The 17,895-nt window shown below is 46.7% G+C and overlaps 3 protein-coding genes across 7 annotated transcripts in view; 1 reads left to right on the forward strand and 2 right to left on the reverse strand.

The window, feature by feature from the left end:
- The window catches only part of SLC41A3 (solute carrier family 41 member 3), an 84,019-nt gene extending 81,335 nt beyond the window's left edge, over window positions 1-2,684 (reverse strand). For both annotated transcript variants that reach the window (XM_012502200.2, XM_003275558.4), the window contains exon 1: window positions 2,492-2,684. The gene's annotated coding sequence lies outside the window, so the exon portion shown is untranslated. The remainder of the gene's footprint in view (window positions 1-2,491) is intronic.
- LOC115832182 (nascent polypeptide-associated complex subunit alpha, muscle-specific form-like) lies at window positions 1,852-17,697 on the forward strand. The gene is made up of 3 exons (XM_030802192.1): window positions 1,852-2,829; window positions 3,732-3,885; window positions 17,503-17,697. Exons 1-3 carry the CDS (start codon window positions 1,852-1,854, stop codon window positions 17,679-17,681), a joined length of 1,311 nt encoding a protein of 436 aa, XP_030658052.1. The 3' UTR covers window positions 17,682-17,697.
- The window catches only part of ALDH1L1 (aldehyde dehydrogenase 1 family member L1), a 78,654-nt gene continuing 78,368 nt past the window's right edge, over window positions 17,610-17,895 (reverse strand). For 2 of the 4 annotated variants that reach the window (XM_030802191.1, XM_003275560.3), the window contains exon 23: window positions 17,610-17,892. In XM_030802191.1, coding sequence (XP_030658051.1) covers window positions 17,837-17,892 — 56 coding nt within the window. In that variant the 3' untranslated portion in view covers window positions 17,610-17,836. The remainder of the gene's footprint in view (window positions 17,893-17,895) is intronic. The other 2 variants (XR_004027620.1, XM_030802190.1) reach the window with 2 other exon arrangements.

Consider the following 17,895-nt stretch of genomic DNA (forward strand, 5'->3'; position numbering starts at 1 on the left):
ATCCGTGATTCGTGCTGGGAACACGCATGCAGCTGTACCTAGAGAGCCCCAGCCCTGGGTCCACCCTCACTGCGCCTGCACATGGTGCCAGAGGAAGGCCTGGCCAGGGTGACCCGGGAGCAGGGCCCAGCTGGTGTCAGCACCACAGTCATTCCCACCTGCTCTGTGCCCCTTGCAGGGTGGGGGATCTCACAGCTGTGGAAGTGGCCAAAGGCCCCTCAGCTCCACCTGAATGTTGGAGTGTTTGCAAGGAGAACATGTTCCAATGTCCCTGTGTCACTGACAGCTAGTGCAGATGAACAACCAAGCACAGGCTGGAGGAGGCTCCTGTGGGAAAGTGGGCCGTGGGCCAGGAAACCTCTAATCCCAGAGCCCCAGGGAGGAGCCAAGATGCCAGTGGAGGCATCGCCTCCAAGGTCCCCACAGAGGACATTGGGCAATGTCTGCACATGGTTTTGGTTGTCCCGACAGAGGGGGTGATACAGGACAGCCCCTCACAACAAAGAACTGCCCCACCCCAAATGTCAGTAGTGTGGAGGCCGAGAAACCCTGCTATGGGACAGTGGTCAGAGACCCTTGTGCCTTGAAAGGGGCTGGGCTGGGCAAGGCAGGTCATGGCCCACCTGGGGCCAAAGGTCAGAGCCACGCCTGAGTCTGTGAGGCTGCCCACCCTCCCAGATGCCAGCATGGGGTTGGGGGGTGTCCACCCCCATCAGACTGAGGAGGAAACACTGTCACCCATAAGCATCCCTGTGTCACCTTGTGAGGCTGGCCTTGGACCCAGGACTCTGGGCGCCCGGTCAGCACCCCAGTGTGAACACATCCGGCCCTGGGGCCTGGTCCCAGCAGCTCACACAGACCAGGGCTCACCCAAAGGCAGGCAGGCAGGGCCACTGCTGACCACGCACCTGGCTGGTCGCGATTCTGGAACTAATGGTCTCTGCCTGGCAGGGAGGCCACCACGGCCTCTGGGCTTCACCCCTCCCCACCTTCACAGGGGACCTCACCTCAGTGGGAATGTTCTGGAGCCATAACCCAAGGTTGGAATCCCAGCTCCTCCTCTTTCTAGGTCTGTGACCTTGGAAAAATTAAACTTTCTGTACCCCTGTTGCCTAATCTGTGAAATGGGGTAATACTACCTACTCTGTAGGGCTGTGAAGATTAAATGGAGTCATGCATTATCATCACAGGGCACCTGGCCCATCCTCAACCCCAGTTCAGACTCCTCAAAGCCCTAAGGTTTCAGTTATGGTCAGAACCACCAGAAGGACCTGCTAAAGACAAGTATGAGGACCCACCCCCAAGGTTTAGGATTTAGACGGTCAGGGTGGGGCTGGGGAACCCGCATTTCTAGCAGATCTCAGGAAAGGCAGTGCTGCTGGTCCTGGGACCACAGTTTGAAAACCACTGGTGTAAAAGCCTTCTAAAAAAAAGTGGGATTTGATCACTAAAGTCATATGGAAAAAAAACTGGAAGAAAGAGGAAAAAATAAATACATAAATAATGGGATTTTATTTATTATTATTATTATTATTTTTTGAGACAGAGTCTCGCTCTGTCGCCCAGGCTGGAGTGCAGTGGCGCAATCTCGGCTCACTGCAAGCTCCGCATCCCGAGTTCACGCGATTCTCCTGCCTCAGCCTCTCCGAGCAGCTGGGACTACAGGCGCCCGCCACCACGCCCGGCTAATTTTTTGTATTTTTAGTAGAGACGGGGTTTCATCGTGGTCTCGATCTCCTGACCTCGTGATCCGCCCGCCTCGGCCTCCCAAACTGCTGGGATTACAAGCGTGAGCCACCGCGCCCGGCAATAATGGGATTTTAAAGAGACCTATCCCACCGGCTCTCCTGGATGGAGAGAGTGTGGGACTCTGAGAGAGACTTCCGGCTGGGCACCCCCAGGAGGCTTTCTTCACCAAAGGTTTGCACCGAGCCCACCCAGGACAGTGGGCTGAGCCTGTGGCAGAGGCTGGCAGGAGGTCTCGTTGAGGCAGCGAGGGCTCCCTGCGCGCGGGCGCTGAGGGCAGCTGCAGGAGTCACGCGTGTGACATCCAACCAGGAGCCGTGCCCTGAGCAGGCCAGGAAGGAGGAGACAGGGCCGCTGAATGCACACCGCCGCGGTGTGGGGAGCGGCCTCAGACACCTAAGGGTAGGACCGGCCCTCTCCCCCGCGACCCCCAGCGCCTGGGTCCTCTCCCGGCCTCTTCGAGGCGTGGCCTACCCCAGGCATGGCCCCACCCCGCCCCAGGCCGCCCCTCCGATCCCTCGGGTTTACCTCATCTCCTGCGCGCCTTCCCCTCACCTAGTCCCCCAAATCCCGGCCCCCACCTGGCTCCCCCTCCCACCTGGCCCCCAGGGCCCGGCGCCCGGCTCACCCGCCTCCCGCGCACCCCCTCCCGGGCGCCCTCTCCCGCGCGCCTCCCCGACCCCCCTCGGGCCCCAGCTGACCCCACCTTCCGCCCCAACCCCGCCCGGAACAGGGCCGCGCTTACCGGGTCCCCTCCCAGGCAGCGGCAGGAAAGAGGCGGGCGGAGGATGCAGGGGCGGGCCTGCGGCTCAGGCAGGAAGCGGGAAGGTCGGGCTTCCCTGGCTCCGCCCCGGCGGGCGGCCGGACTTCGGACGACCTGGCGTTTGGGGACGGCAGCAGACGCCCAAGCCCTGGCAACGCAGAGCCCCGCCGGGGACCGCGGGGACGGAAGTGGGGGACCGAGGCTCGCGAGCCCGAGCCCTCTTCGCAGCTGGGGCCCCACTGGCCGCCCCCGCGGGAGCGCTAAGGGAGAGGAGCCCGTGCGGCTGCAGGTTTTTATTATGGAGCTGTCAAGGTAGAAAGGTACAGAGAAGGGAACCCACCGACAGCCAGCTTCCCTTGGGACCCGCCTTTTGCTTTAAAAACAACAACAAAAAGTCTGTGCTTCACCCCACACATGCCTTTCGTTTTCCCTTTTTTCCCAGAGTAATTTTAAAGCATCCCAGTAGATAAATTCTCCTTTAAATACTCGAGTATGTTTAATCAGTAAGGCCTATTTTTTAAACATTCTCATAGTATTATCATCACTCCTAACGAAATTGGCAATTCCCAGTCCTGGCCTGAGGGAGGCCTGATGGTTCACTAGACTTGGTAAAATATATCATTATATTTTAAACCAAAAAATAAATGATAAGGCACCCTCCGTCCCCAACCCCCAAATCATCCAAATGGACTTCTTCCTCAGCCAGGGCTTTTAGAATTTAACCTGAAAGACTGGTTCAGGCCATAAGGGGAAGTGGAGGCCGAACATGCCTCATTATCCCTCTCCTGCATTAACATCAACACAGACTTTAAGACTGATAAGAAACATTTTACAGCCTCTTCTCTCTGAAGCCTGCTATCCTATCCGGATGCTTCATCTGCGTGATAAAACACATTGGTCTCCACAATCTCTTAACCCAGACATTCCTTTCTTTAATCCCAGGTCTTTGGACAAACTCAACCAATTGTCAACCAGAAAATGTTTAAATTGACCTATGGCCTAGAACCACCCTCCCCCTCTTTGACTTTTCCCGCTGTTCTGGATCAAACAATTTATTTCTTAAATGAACTAAACTTGAAGTCTCATGCCTCCTTAAAATGTATTAAACCAAGCTGTACCCCAACCTCCTTGGGCACATGTTCTGAAGACCTCCTGAAGGCTGTGTCACTGGCTGTGGTCGCTCATATTTGGCTCACAATAAATCTCTTCAAATATTTTACAGAGTCTGACTGTTTTCATCGACAATAATTTGGCACCCAACGTGGGGCCTCAGAGAAGACTCAGGACCCCAAAGGAGTTGCCTGAACTCGGAGCTAAGATACCAGTGGGCCCCATCGAAGCCTCCCAGACTTCTAGCTTCTCCCCAGATGGAACTGGTAAGTCCTCCTGAGCCCCAGATCTCCCTTTGGTTGACAGTCCTTCGTTTAGTGTGAGCTGGTTTTTCTCCTAGGAAGTTGTTGTTTAAGGATTCTAATTCTAGTTCAGAGATGCATTCTAAAGGGTTTTCTTCATTGCTTTTTCCTCCCAAAATTAATCTTGATTCAGCTTGTCTGCGCATTTGTGTGAGGAATTGAACTGTTGTTTTCATAGGTAAATGAGAGACTGAGTTTTCTCAACTCTGAAGAGAAAAGGCATTTGCTCCTCCCAGCCAAAAGGTGCTCCTGGGTGACTGGGGGCCTTGCGGGAGTGTCTGGGGGGTTGACATCCTGCGACATGCAGCAGCCCTATGGGGAAATCCCCAACAAAAATTAATTTTAAAAATGGCTTGTCCAGGAATGCATATAAGGACTGATCACCCGTCATTTTGAGCCCTCTCAAAGGTAATAGACCTCTGGAGAGAGAAACTGAGACATGTAAAAGGGTGGAAACGACTCAGTGGTGACACATGGTGGGGTCCTGCCCACAAGCAGCACACATTGATCCACCACACAAAAACCCTGGGCCACAGCTCAGTTCCTACTTTTAAGAAAAAAATAAGTGGGAAACAAATGATCTAAGAATGAGGAGAAAACAAGGAGAATGACCTCATTTTGGGCACTCTGTTGGTTTTATGGTGCCTCTACTTTTCAGAGCTTATGTAAAATGGAAATATAATGATCCTTGTGCACATTTACATTAAGGAAAAGAGCCCTAAGGTCGACCAATACACCATAGAGTTCCTAAGTTCTCTTCTTCTCTATATTTTCTGCCTGCTTTAAATCTGCTTTTACTTTTGTACTGAGATTAAAAACCACTGTTTGGATCCAGCCTATTTTTCTTTTTCTTTTGCAAGCTGGGGAATTTGTATTTATCTCATGGCTAAAGTTCTGAAGTAAAAGCTATAGGATCTGTGTGTGTGTGTGTGTGTGTGTGTATTTAAAAGGATTTTATAATAGACGTCTATAATTTTGTTTAATTGGCAAATTAAATCCATTTTAATTTCCCTCTAGCACACCAGACTGTCTCTTGGTACTTTGAGATGTAAATTTTGCTATCTAATTTTTCACCTAAGAGTTGTTTCCTTTAATATGCAAATATAGGACTATTTAGCTGACAACTGCCTAGGGTGATGAAACAGGCTATCATGAATTTAAAAGTCTAAGGGAAAAAGAGGTCTTACAAATGCATAAGATGTACTTCTATTGCCATGCCTAATACACTATGTATTTATGTGTTGTGTACACAATGTTTCACTACTAAAAATATGTAAAAGAGCTCTAATTAGCTTAAGTAAAAATAAAAGCACTTAAATACTTTATCAAAAAATACTAATCAAATGCTTTTCAAGTTCACATGACAAGTAAAATATTTAATAAATAAGCTGTCTTTAAAATCATTGGTAAAAAATACTAAAATGTTCTAAGAATTGTTAGTATTTTTGTTTGCATTTATTGATCAAGTGGCTTCATGCTTATTCCTTCAGAATACTATAAGATTAGCCATAGGGTTATAAAACTATAAAACCCAGCCCAAGACAGAATGATCTTTGCTTGTATAATTTTTGATAAATAAGACATGGAATATGGTTGGTTTAATAAAAACAGCTAAATCATGAGTTATTGGAAAAAAATACTCATATTTAATCATAAATTCATTATTGAAGTAAACACCTGAAATTCACAGCTATAAAAATTGTTAACAGGGAAATAAATAATGACTGTCACAGTTTTTGTTCATAATCCAGGTAAACAAATAAATTAATCAGGTAAAGGTAATGGAATAAGTGTTTGTAAATAAACTTGTCATATAATTTAGGACCTCAGGTTATTAATAAATATTAAGTATCTGGGTAATTTCCAATTTAAAAATTATAGGAAAACTTTTTTTTAAATGGTAAATATCTTTTTCTAATTCAAAGCTTATTTACAGGTTATGTATAAAACAAGATAAAAGGAACTAGGAAATAAGAGATGTAGAGAAAGATAAGATATAAAGAGGTAATTTTTGGTAAAGAAGGTAAAAAAGGAAAGTGATACTATATAAGGAAGAATCTTGTGTAGTGAATTTTTGTCCTAAAATAAAATGACTAAGTTGTTCAAGAAAGAGAGATATTTAGGACAGAACATAAAATTTAAGCATGTTGTGAATGGTCTATGTAAGTTGTAATAAGGTTAGTAAAAGGAATTTGGTTTAAAAAAAGATTGTATAATTCAGTTGGCTATGATTAAGAAGAAATTATAGTAGTCTCTCTAGAGATTGGTCTTTGATATTTAAAAAATACACTAATACAAAACTAAATAATTGGCTAAAACAATATTTCATTACAAATATTGACTTATTTTTAATGTAATAAGTTTTGAATTTATAAACTCTATAATCTGTCTCTTTGACATTCTGCAGATTGGTATCTCACAAGTTCAGCTCTTTCTCTTTTGAAAAGGCCTTGGATAATAGATCTCTCCTTCACCTTTTGTTGGTTCCCGTAACTTAATAATAGTTATAGGATAATTAACAAAATTATCTGAAGGGAGATAATTTTTTTTGAAAACAGGCCAATAAAATTAGATCTTGTAGACCTTTTAATTCTGCATGCCTGTTATATCTTTATCTTTATATGTGTCATGTAGAAGTGATATTTCACTACCAAACTACATGAAAGAGCTCTAACCTAGTAACTTTAAAAATGTAAGTGCTTATCAGATCGGTAGAGGCTAGCTCAGATGATTTTTAATTCACATGATCTTGTAATCTTTGGTAAAATTAATTTGGCAAATTTAATCTCAAAACTCTCTCTAGTAATTTAAAATCTTAAAGTCATGTTAAAACCTCAGTTTTTATCACTGGAAATTTTGAGTTACTAAAAGTTAAAATAGGAGCATAAAATATGTTTTTGGGGAAGTTTATACAACACAAAGATGTTGATTTTGCTAAAAAAGGAAAGTAGATTTTTCTTCTCTAGTAAAAAACTACTTAAGAGTTGCTTTAGAATGAAGAAAAAAATATATACAGATAAAACTAAATAGAACAATTAAGCCAGAGCAACAAAAGTTAACTGAGACCTGTGGCTATCAAAAAGATAGTCAATGTGGAGGAAGGGCAAAACTATTTAAAACCAGAGGGTATAATATAAAGAAATTGTTTCATTTTGTAGATTTGTATCATCAGCTTCTCAGCTTCTTAAAAAAAAGTATAGTGGATTGTAAAAATAACCACTTTTAGGACAAAATCCTTAATTTTAAATGCTACAGAAATTAAGAGCTTGTTTGGGTTGATGCAGCACCCCACAGCTCACTGTTGAACAATCACTAATGAGTATATATGATCCAAATGCAGAAGAGGTCATTCCTGAGAGAGCAGTTAGTCTAGTGGACCAGATAAATGCCACCATAATGTCTGTTTGTCCTGAGAAGGGGACTGCCCAGCTCTCCGTATAAAATACCAAGTGAAACAAGCACCTCAGATGAAGCAGTTAATATGCTTCATATGCAAGCCATGTAACTGGATTTAGGATAACTGGTATATCCTTCCACCAAATATGCCTATTACCCAAGTCATGGTAAATTTGGGGGTTGAGGGGGTCCCTTTTACATGGATGCTCCTCCCACAGAATCATAATGACTGCTTGAGAAGCCTTATCAAATTTGCTATCCCTCATGAGTTTTGCAGATGCAACTTGCTGCTAGGAACCCAAACCTTTTTTCACCAGAAAAGGTAAAATGGTCTTGGGGTAGAAAAAGGTTCCTGGGACCAGGACATAAAAACGTACAGGTTAATAAAATAATGAAATTTAAGATGTTTAAACAAGCTTTATGTAAAGTAGTTGTAACACCCTTTTACCTAAATGTCTTATGAAAATGGGTACTGCATCTGTCTGGGGGATGTTTCCCCTTTCTAGTGCTATAAAACTAAGGGCATGTAAATCTGCTCTTTTGAGAAATTGGACACACCAAATGGGAACTAGTAAGGTTGTCTGAACTCACATGCTATAGGGTAGAAGCTGGAATACTAGTCAGGACAAATCCTCCATTTCATATCCTTTGTGGAACATTTACTGGGGCTGATGGCAAAAGACTGAGTGCTTACTTCCCAATGACAAAAACTAAACTAGAGAATTTCCAGTTGAGGGCCATTTACTGCCTTAATCTGGAATGTTAATTGAAGCTATCCCTATGTTAATGGAAAAAATGGTGCCCAAAAGAGTTCCATAATAAAATAAAAATGGTTTACATAGAGTCTTGCTACCTGAGAATATAAGGAGGAGATACTGATAAACAGGGAGCCCTTTCCTTGGACTAATTCTAACTCTGGGAGGAGTTGCTGGATTCCACAGTGCCTGATAGACAGCTCTCATGAGCTGCTTGGCTTGTGAATGGTATTTCCAAGGTAAATAGACATCTCATTTAAAAGATGCTGCTCTAGTTAAAGAAGGTGAAGAAAATCTTTTTTTTTTTTTTAGTTATTTGAGTGAAGTATGTTTTTTAAACAAATGTACCTTTCTCTCTAAGTTCTCCAAAATCTGGATTGTGGTTTTATGACAATATAGTTATTTGTGTAAGTTCAATAAAAGTCTTTTAAAACAGAAGAACTGGAGACACTGGTTAATTTACGAAGACTTTAACTAAAATAGTATATTTTTAGGTAAAGTTCCAGCAGAGCCAACTTAGAAGGAGCCTGTATGGCTAATCAATTTTTGCTGAATTTTTTGCAAATAATCAGGACAAGTATAATGAGCCTAGAACTTACTTTACACAGAAATTGATCTTACTGTAATTTCTCTTTAGTAGAAAAGAAAGGAGCTAAAAAATGGTTTTAAAGGAAAAATGTAACACTTGGTAGTAGATTTTCACCATAATTTTTGTTTTTTAAAGTGTAGATTAAATCATGAATTATTTCTTGGCTACAATAATCCTATAGAGAGTACTACCAGTTTATAATTTTTCTTCATATTTTTAATTGGTGCCCTAATTGAATAGGCTCCTTTTTCTGTTCTGACACACAAATTACTCTTATAATTGTCAAACTATAAATGTTATTTCTCTCTCCTTGTTTTATTTCCAAGGAAACCAAAATCATGGTATTCTGAAGGCCAGAGATGAGTCCCTCGTTTAGCATCCCACTGGGCCCAGACCTATTTCACTGCAAATGCTCTGCTGCTAAAACTATAAAAGCACCTTCCCTCTAGGCCTAGCAGCTATTGAGGAAGAGTTGGGCATGTGAGATTGTAAGGGCCAATTTTGAGGGATAAAATTAGGTCAAGGTCAAACCCTCCAAATCAATAACAAGTACAAAGATGCCCTCTTCCAGCCTTTATCCCATGCTTGTCATGGAGTGAGGGGCCGTGTTCTCTGGGAGCCTCTGCATGGTACCCCAGCTGCCTAGGACCTGAGAGCTCCAATGGCTCCAATCCCCTTCTAGGATGTGTGCCCAGATCAGCACATGCCTACAAAGGCAGGTTGGGGCATTGCTGTCTCTTCTCACAGGGCCACATGGAACTCCAAGGAGTCCAAGAAGTCTGCATTTGAACTTGGCCTCACAGATCTCTATGAAGTTACATTTGTCAAGGCCAGAAGATAGACTCCATTTTACAGTTGTTTGGTTTTATTTATAGTGTAGACCAAAAAGTATCTGAGACAGGTCTCAATCAGTTAGAAGCTTATTGTGCCAAGGTTAAAGACACACTCATGACACAGCCTCAGGAGGTCCTGAGAACGTGTGTCGTAGGTGGTCTGGCTACAGCTTGGTTTTATACATTTTAGGGAAACAAAAGACAACACATGAAAGATTTACATTGGTCAGGCCCAGAAAAGAGGGACAACTTGAGGTGGGCAGGAGGGGTCGGGGTGAAGGGAGAGGCTTCCAGGTCACAGGTGAATTCAAAGACGTCCTGACTGGCAATTGGTTGAAAAAGTTTATGTGAAGACCTGGAATCAACAGAAGGGAGTGTCTAGGTTAAAATCGGGGTTGTGGAGGCCAAGGTTTTTATTATGCAGATGAAGCCTCCAGGTAGCAGGCTTCAGAGAGAATAGATTGTAAATGTTTCTTATCAGACTTAAAAAGTTGTCAGCCTCTTAGTTAATTCTTTCCTGGATCAGGAAAAAGACATGGAAAGGGAAGGGGATTCTCTACAGAATGTAGATTTCCCCACTAGAGACAGCTTTGCAGGGTCAGTTCAAAATATGTCAAAGAAATACATTTGGGGGTAAAATACTTTGATTTATTTTATGGCCTGCTATCTGTCATGTTGGTATCTTACTGCTACAAACAGTCTGCTCTGTCAGTCTGAAGGGCTCTGTGTTGATGTTAATGCTGGTCAGCTGTGCCTGAATCCAAACAGAGGGGTGTATAATGAGGCACATCCAACTCTCCTCCTTCCCATCATGGCCTGAACTACTTTTTCAGGTTAATTTCAGGTCCTTGGCCAAGAGGAGGGATCCATTTGTTACCCGTGAAAAAGATCTGAGTTACGCTGAGTTACTGGCAGCAAATTTGTACTGGTCCCGTTGGGAACAGGCACCCCAAAACCTGGCCATAAACTGGCCCCAAAACTGGCCATAAACAAAATCTCTGCAGCACTGTGACATGTTCGTGATGGCCATAATGTCCACACTGGAAGGTTGTGGGTTTACCAGACTGAGGGCAAGGAACACCTGGCCTGCCCAGGGTGGAAAACCGTTTAAAGGCCTTCTTAAACCACAAACAATAGCATGAGCGATCTGTGCCTTAAGGGCATGTTCCTGCTGCAGATAACTAGCCAGACCCACCCCTTTATTTCGGCCCATCCCTTCGTTTCCCATAAGGGATACTTTTAGTTAATCTAATATCTATAGAAACAATGCTAATGACTGGCTTGCTGTTAATAAATACGTGGGTAAATGTCTGTTCGGGGCTTTCAGCTCTGAAGGCTGTGAGACCCCTGATTTCCCATTTCGCATCTCGATATTTCTGTGTGTGTGTATTTAATTCCTCTAGTGCTGCTGGGTTAGGGTCTCCCCAACTGAGCTGGTCTCGGTAGGTCCTCAGCAACTTCAGTCCTTGCCTCCTTGGAAGAAAGAATTCAACTGAGGGGCATAGAGCAGAAAAAGAGACCGAGGCAAGTTCCAGAGCAGGAATGGAAGTTTATTTAAAAAGTCTTAGAACAGGAATGAAAGGAAGGTGTGCTTGGAAGAGACCCGAGCAAGCACGTGAAGGTTAAAGAGAGAAGGTCATGTTTAACCATGATCCTAGGACTTTTATAAGCTTGCTTCTTTCCCATGATTCCTCCCTGAGGATGGGTTTTCCTCATGCCCAGTGCTTTCCTTACCCTTTAGAATTGAGCATATGTGGTGTGTTTAGGGAGTTATATGCAGGCCCGTCTGAGGCTTTCTTCCTTTTTCCAGTGGAGTGTGCCCCCGGAAGATCATACTTCACCATGTTTTGCCTCTTAACATGCATGCCCAGGAAGTTGCTTCTCCCTGGGGCCTGCATTCAATTAACATTTTGCTGTTAACAGGTGTGGACTATCAGGAAATGACCTCCCCCTGGTGCTGTGAAATTGCCATTCCTAGAGAGGCAATTCAATAATTGCCAAACCACCACCCAACATTTTCAGTGGATTAAGGGGGAGCCCTATCCTACCCCGCTCATGCCTAACTACCTGTAACACATTCAATTGGTTGGGAGACTTATAATTTCATTTTTGGCCTACAATAATCATGAAATATTTAGATATATGGTTTGTGGACCCTCACTTGTACTTTTGCCCTGGGATCTATAAATTTTGAGCTGGGCCTGTCTGGTTTTCATAGAGTTATGGGTACAAGACACTATTTTCTTCCTAACTCTAATGCATGAAAAATAAACTGGCAAAGTATAATGACAAACAGCAACCAACAACTGGCCTCAGTCAAGGAGAAAGCATGGGGAAAATGGGAGCATTCTAGAAAAGGGGGCAACCAAGCATTGCAGCCAAGCTCCAAAGGGCAGTCACCACACCAGGGCACAGGATCCACTTCTTGGGACCTTGGTAAGTGGCAGGCAGTGTGTACCAGTTCTTGTAGACTAGTTCATGCCCCTCTGTCCGCCCCTTGCACAGAGGCACTTGCAAATGCTAGTTCAGGAATCCAGAGGCCTGGCTGGAGTCTAAGCAGTGAGTAGCTTGGCAAAGAGCTGCTTATGCTGAAACTGCAGTTTTCAGTGGAAACTAAAGATAGGATAGACATAAAATATATTGGTAAATAATAAAGTCTCATACAATGTTGGGAGCTATTAGTATTGAACTGGGTCCCTGCAAATTCTTATGTTGAATCGCTAGCCCCCAGTGTGACTCTATGTGGAGATAGGGCTTATCAGGAGATAGTAAAGATTCAGTGAGGTTATAAGGTGTGGCTCTAATCCAGTAGGACTGTAGTCCTTAGAAGAGACGGGAAAGAGACAGGGGAGGGCTCCCTCTGCACGAGTACACCAGCAAGAAGGTTGCCTTCTGCAAGACAGGGAGAGAGGCCTCATCAGACACAATCGTGTTGGCACCTTAACCTCAGACTTCCAGCCTCCAGAACTGTGAGAAAATAAGTGTATTGTTTAAGCCCCTGGGCCATGGTATTTTGTAATGAGCTGCTGTAACAGTATGGTGCCTCACATGTAGTGAGCTCAATAGTGTTTCCTGCTGTTATATTTATTATTGTTACTAAAACCCTGATGGGACTAATCTCTAAGGAAGGAATGATTCTCAGCTCCCGATGGACCAAGGGGGAGGTCTGAGGAACAGGGAGGGCTTGACTGTGAGCTTGACATGGGCATCCAGGCAGGCCTGGCCCTGCCCACACCTTCCCTCATGTCTGTTCTAGTTTCTCACTGTCACCCTGCCACCAGTGTCCAGCTGGTGTTCCCAGCCAGTCTCCATCTTTTCCAAATGGATTCCAGGTTGGTGCCAGCAGCCTTAGTCCATGGCTGGCCTCCATTTTCCCCTCCACTGCCGGCAGGTGGCCTTCTGGGTACAGTCCCCAGTGGTGGGCTGGCCAAGCCCTGCCTTCTGCTCACAGCTGCTCAGGAGGGATGGACATGACCTGGCTTTTTTTTTTTGTATTTTTTGTAGAGAGGAGGTTTTGCCATGTTGCTCCAACTCCTGAGCTCAAAGCGATCCACCCGCCTCAGCCTCCCAAAGTGCCGGGATTACAGACATGAGCCACTGTGCCTGGCCAAATTTTATGTTAAGTATGTTTTCTCACAATATTTTTAAAGTCCATGCTTGGAACCTTTTGTGACCATGAGGCAGTGCAGAAGGCAACCCAGGACACCCCTGATTAGCCCTCAGCTACTTTGCAATTGAATCCCAGGTTCTGAGCTTCCTGTGAGTAAAATCTGAATTCAGGTTAGTGCTCCAGAGCCCGGGAGCAACTGGAACTTTCCCACCATCTACCTGGTGAAGCATGGATTATCTTATTTTAAAATTTCTATTCTTTATTTCTCATTTAAGGTGAGGGCAATATATTAATATCATTTAGATAATGTGTTGATAATACGATCTGTGAATTTCACTGGAGGATTTAAAGAGGGTAGAATGAGGCCAGGTGTGGTGACTCATGCCCATAATCCCAGCACTTTGGGTGGCCGAGGCAGGTGGATCACTTGAGGTCAGGAGTTTGAGACCAGTCTGGCCAACATGGTGAAACCCCGTCTCTACTAAAAATACAAAAATTAGCCAGGCACCTGTAGTCCCAGCTACTCGGGAGGCTGAGGCAGGAGAATTGCTTAAACCTGAGAGGGGGAAGTTGCAGTGTGCTGAGGTTGCACCACTACACTCCAACATGAGTGACAGAGACTGTCTAAATAAATAAATAAAGAGGGTAGAATGAAGATATTCGGGTAGTTAAGATTGGGAATCATTGTTTTAACTCTTCCTCTACTGTTTGCTGTTTTGGTTGCTCCAAAACTTTATAACTGCATTATAACTGATACCCAGAGTCTGTCACTGTGGCCGTCAACAAAGCCCTGAGCTCTCAGTAGCTTATGACAGCAATGATTAATTTCTTGCTCCTACTCATGTCCACTGTGGGTTGGCAGAGGGAGAAGCGGCCTTTGTGGAGGATGCCTAATGGATGTGCAGTCCAACCAGATGTGGCGGGCTTTGCTCTGCAGTCTGTTCCTGTTTGTGTCTCTGCAGCTACAGAAATCAACTCCTCTTTGAGCTTGCCCAAAAGGGGCCATTCCCACAAAGAACAGGGAACAAAGAGGAACTGTTGATTTTGGAGGGGGGAAAAGGAAGGGAATTTTCATTACATACTCCCGTATTCTCCCCAAAGACAGGTCTCCACTCTGCCACGGAGGGTCCTCCTCCCCGTCCCTCCCCTCTTGCCGGGTACCGGGCCCTCCTCTCTTTTCCACCTCCCTTAGGATTCTCCTTCCCTTTATTACCTAGAGCAAGTCTGTGGCCAGCCTTTGATTCTGAATGTCCCACTGCCTCAGCTTCACCACATCAGAATGTTCTAGGTAAATGCAAAGCTCTCTCTGGAAAGACTTCTGGTGAATTCCACTTCCTCCTCACCCTATCGCAGTTGGATGAAGTCAGATCAGCAGAGCACTAGAACCCTGGATCCAGCATGCTGCCACCCCATGCACACACTCCCTGCCCTGGTGAGCTGCTGGTAGTGGCAGAGGTTTAATGTGCATTCAGTCACACTGGGGAAGGTCATAAGAAACAGCTGTGTGCAACTTGCCACCATATGAAGTCACATAAGATGGCAGTCATTATATTATAAAACATTTTTAAGGAGGATTCATGAGATGGATTACTATCTCTATGAGGAGCAGTTATCCTCCAGAAACACTAATTTGTTTCTGGCATCTGGACACCGTGAATGAGGTCACCAGTCAGGTGTCCTTGCACTCTCGGCAGCCAGAAAGCTCTGAGCTGAATTGTGGCCCAGCTTTAGAAGGGTATGCAGTTTTGCAGCCTGCAGTCTGGATACGACCACACTCTGGGTTTGACTCACCACCACTTTCCTCTTAGCCATGGCTTACCCATTGGCTCATGCATATTTTTGTTTATTATACTTCTAAACCACCTTAAATGATTCTGTTAACATGACGAGGCATAAATGTTCTCAAAGGCCACAAAAGCTTATAAAAGCTTATTTCCCACAGAATAGCCTGGTGGTGAGTCACCCCGGGGGAGATGAGCCTCCATGATGTTGGACTCGACTTCTTCCATCGCGGGCAGCCACACGCCCCTCCGTCCCCCGGGTCCAAGTGCTGCCCACATCCGTGGGGTTGAGCAATGCCCATGGCCGTGTCACTGGGTCTGTTTCCAGCAAGCCCGGGGAGGGAAAGGAGGGCAACAGCATGACCCCCTTACAGGGTGCATGTTGGAAACCGCACAGATCATTTGCCGCCAGATCCTGTTGACTAGAACTTGGTTCCATGACCAACACTTAGTGCAAAGTATGCTGGGAAATCCAGCCTTTCTTCTGGGTAGCCGTGTGCCCAGGTAAAATGCAGAGGTTATATGACTTAAGAAAGAAGGGGACAAATAAAGGAAATTGGGGGATAACGAAGTCTTATGTCCTTACCTTACACTTTCAGGAGAATTATGGAAAGGGGAAGAAAGCTGGAAAGCTGGGTCCAGTCTCGCCCATCTGCACCAGAGGTCTCCAGCGTGACTGCAGTGGGCGCCCTGGCTAAAATCAAGCTCTGTTTGTGTCTGAAAAGCAGGGAGAGGCACTTCCTGGCTCTGTTTGAGTTGGATGGGCTTGTGCTTGAGGCTTTGCCTGCTCTTCTGTCACGAAGGATGTTTACGGGGAAGCCAGGACTGACCCTATGGAGACAGCAGGCTGGCTTCCACCTCTTGTTGGGAGGAGCGTGAGCGGCCTGGCTGTGGGCTGAGAGGCAGCTGCATGTGCTTGGATGCTGCCGTGGATACCCCAGCCCTGGTAGTGTTTGAGGCAGAACAAAGGGAACTCAGGAAGCAGTTGACATGGACTCGTCTGTTCTGGCATAAGTGGCGCGTGCTAGGGCAAGTCCCACCGCTAGGGACAGGGGAACAGCTTCTCTCTGGGAAGCTGCCATCTCCAGCACCAGGCATCGGGGTAGAAGACCAATTCTGAGCTAGCAACAGAGCCCAGAAGGCTTTAGGCAGAAGTGAAGGCACATTCTTTTCCATCTGGAGACAGCAAGATGTAAGGCTGGACATGCCAGGAGCACTCTGGGGTCTGAGCCAACCCTGCCGCAGAAGGCAGGTGGGAAGCGGGAAAAGGGAGGCTCCCCGGGGGCCTGGCTTGGGCCTGGGCTTCAGGCTCTGAGGAACTGCACAGAGTGGGAGTTGGTGGGTTTCTTCTGGACTTCTAGAAAGGCCTTGTGAGCTCAGCCTGACCCCAGCAGTGCACAGGGCATCACCAGCAAGGCCTGCTTAGGTGGGGTGGCCATGGGAGAGTAGAGCCTCCCATACGGTGGGTGTGGGTGCCCAGGAGCACAGCCACCTCTGCCAGGCCACCCCCAGCCAAGGCCTATTCTGGGAGACTCGGCACCTGGGAGGGGTGAGTTCCTCTGCAGGCAGAGGGGGCTTCAACGTCCTCCTAATTTGGGAAGTAAGGGGAATACAATTTCACAGTAGCTGTGCAGCCTTGGGCAGTTAAATGTCCCTTTGCCTCCATTTCCTCATTTATAAATGTTGATAAAAATACCTCCGGCCTCCCTGGGATCATGAGCAGCAAGAGAAACATTCATGGAGGATTTGGAGCCTTGCCTGGCACCCAGCTGGGGCTCAAGGGACAGAAGTGTAGCCAGTATGGAGCTCGGCACTGCCTGTTACTATCGCTACTGGCAGCCTTCAAAAGGTGGGGTCTGGACAGGCCTTTATGGAAGCACACACTTCCTAGAACAGCAGGAATCATAAAGGAAAGCAGGGCGAGGAATCCCTGAGGAGACAGGGAACTCACAGGCCTCTGAAGGGCAGCATGCTGCACAGAGAGGCCTGAAGATGTTCCCAGACATGCAGAGGCTGGGCCCGGAGCTCTCAGCATGGCTGGGCCTGTGGGGAGGGACAGAGGGGGCTACAGTGGGCCTATGGGACCCAGAGGGGCAGAGCCAGGTGGGTGGGGAGATGAGATGCTGAGAGCTCCATGTGGGGAAACTGAGGTAACAGCAGGTAGGTCAGGTTGCAGTGTTTGGTGCCTATAGGATGTGGGTGCAGAGAGGAGGGCCGCAAGCTCCCACAGGGAGAGGGCACAGGAAAGAGAGCTATAGGGCAGGTCCCTGGGCCAAGGAGAAGCCATAAAGGTACACAGGAGACACCGTGTCAGACGGAAGGCAGGAGCTCTGCCTGGCATTCCCAGCTGGGCCCGGCCCTCCACTGCAGGCCGTAGGGCTGGCTACCGGCTGAGAGCATGGCCGTGTTGACAGAGCAGGCGCGAGGGCCTGGCCCCATCTGCTGAGGGAGTCTGAGCTGCCTCCCAGTCCAGGGCTCACCCAGCTCAATCCTCGTCTTCCCACCTGTTTCCCAGGGGTTACCCTTCCAAACCTCCTGCACCCTTGACTCTGTCGCAGTTTCTGCTCTTTGGGGCTTGAGATGACCCACACCCATTTCCTCCTGTCTCTCTCCCCAGGTGTCTGGCTCTCCCAGGCCAAGCAACACCATCATACCCAGGTGATTGTGCGACTTCCAGGCCCACCCAGGAACACCCACGGGTGGAGCAGAGAAACGCGGAGATGTGGACGGACTCTCTTCAGAAGCTTTATTCTCCCCGGGAGGGGCATGCCTCACCCAGCCAAGGGCTGCTTCTGACTGGACAGAGGGCGTCCGAGATGCAGACATGGGGTGCAGGCAGGAGGGCTTCCACTAGCACCCCAGGTGGGAGGTGCTGTGTACCCAGGCTCAAGAGGGAGGGGGCCCTAGCCGCGAGGGAGGGGCAGGGACTCTCTTCTCACAAAGACCTTTCTTCAGTATTCGAAGGTCACCGTCTTGACCCGCAGGTACTCATTCAGAGCTGCCTCTCCTG

This window comes from Nomascus leucogenys, chromosome 21, assembly GCF_006542625.1.
Source record: "Nomascus leucogenys isolate Asia chromosome 21, Asia_NLE_v1, whole genome shotgun sequence".
Classification (NCBI taxonomy): Eukaryota; Metazoa; Chordata; class Mammalia; order Primates; family Hylobatidae; genus Nomascus; species Nomascus leucogenys.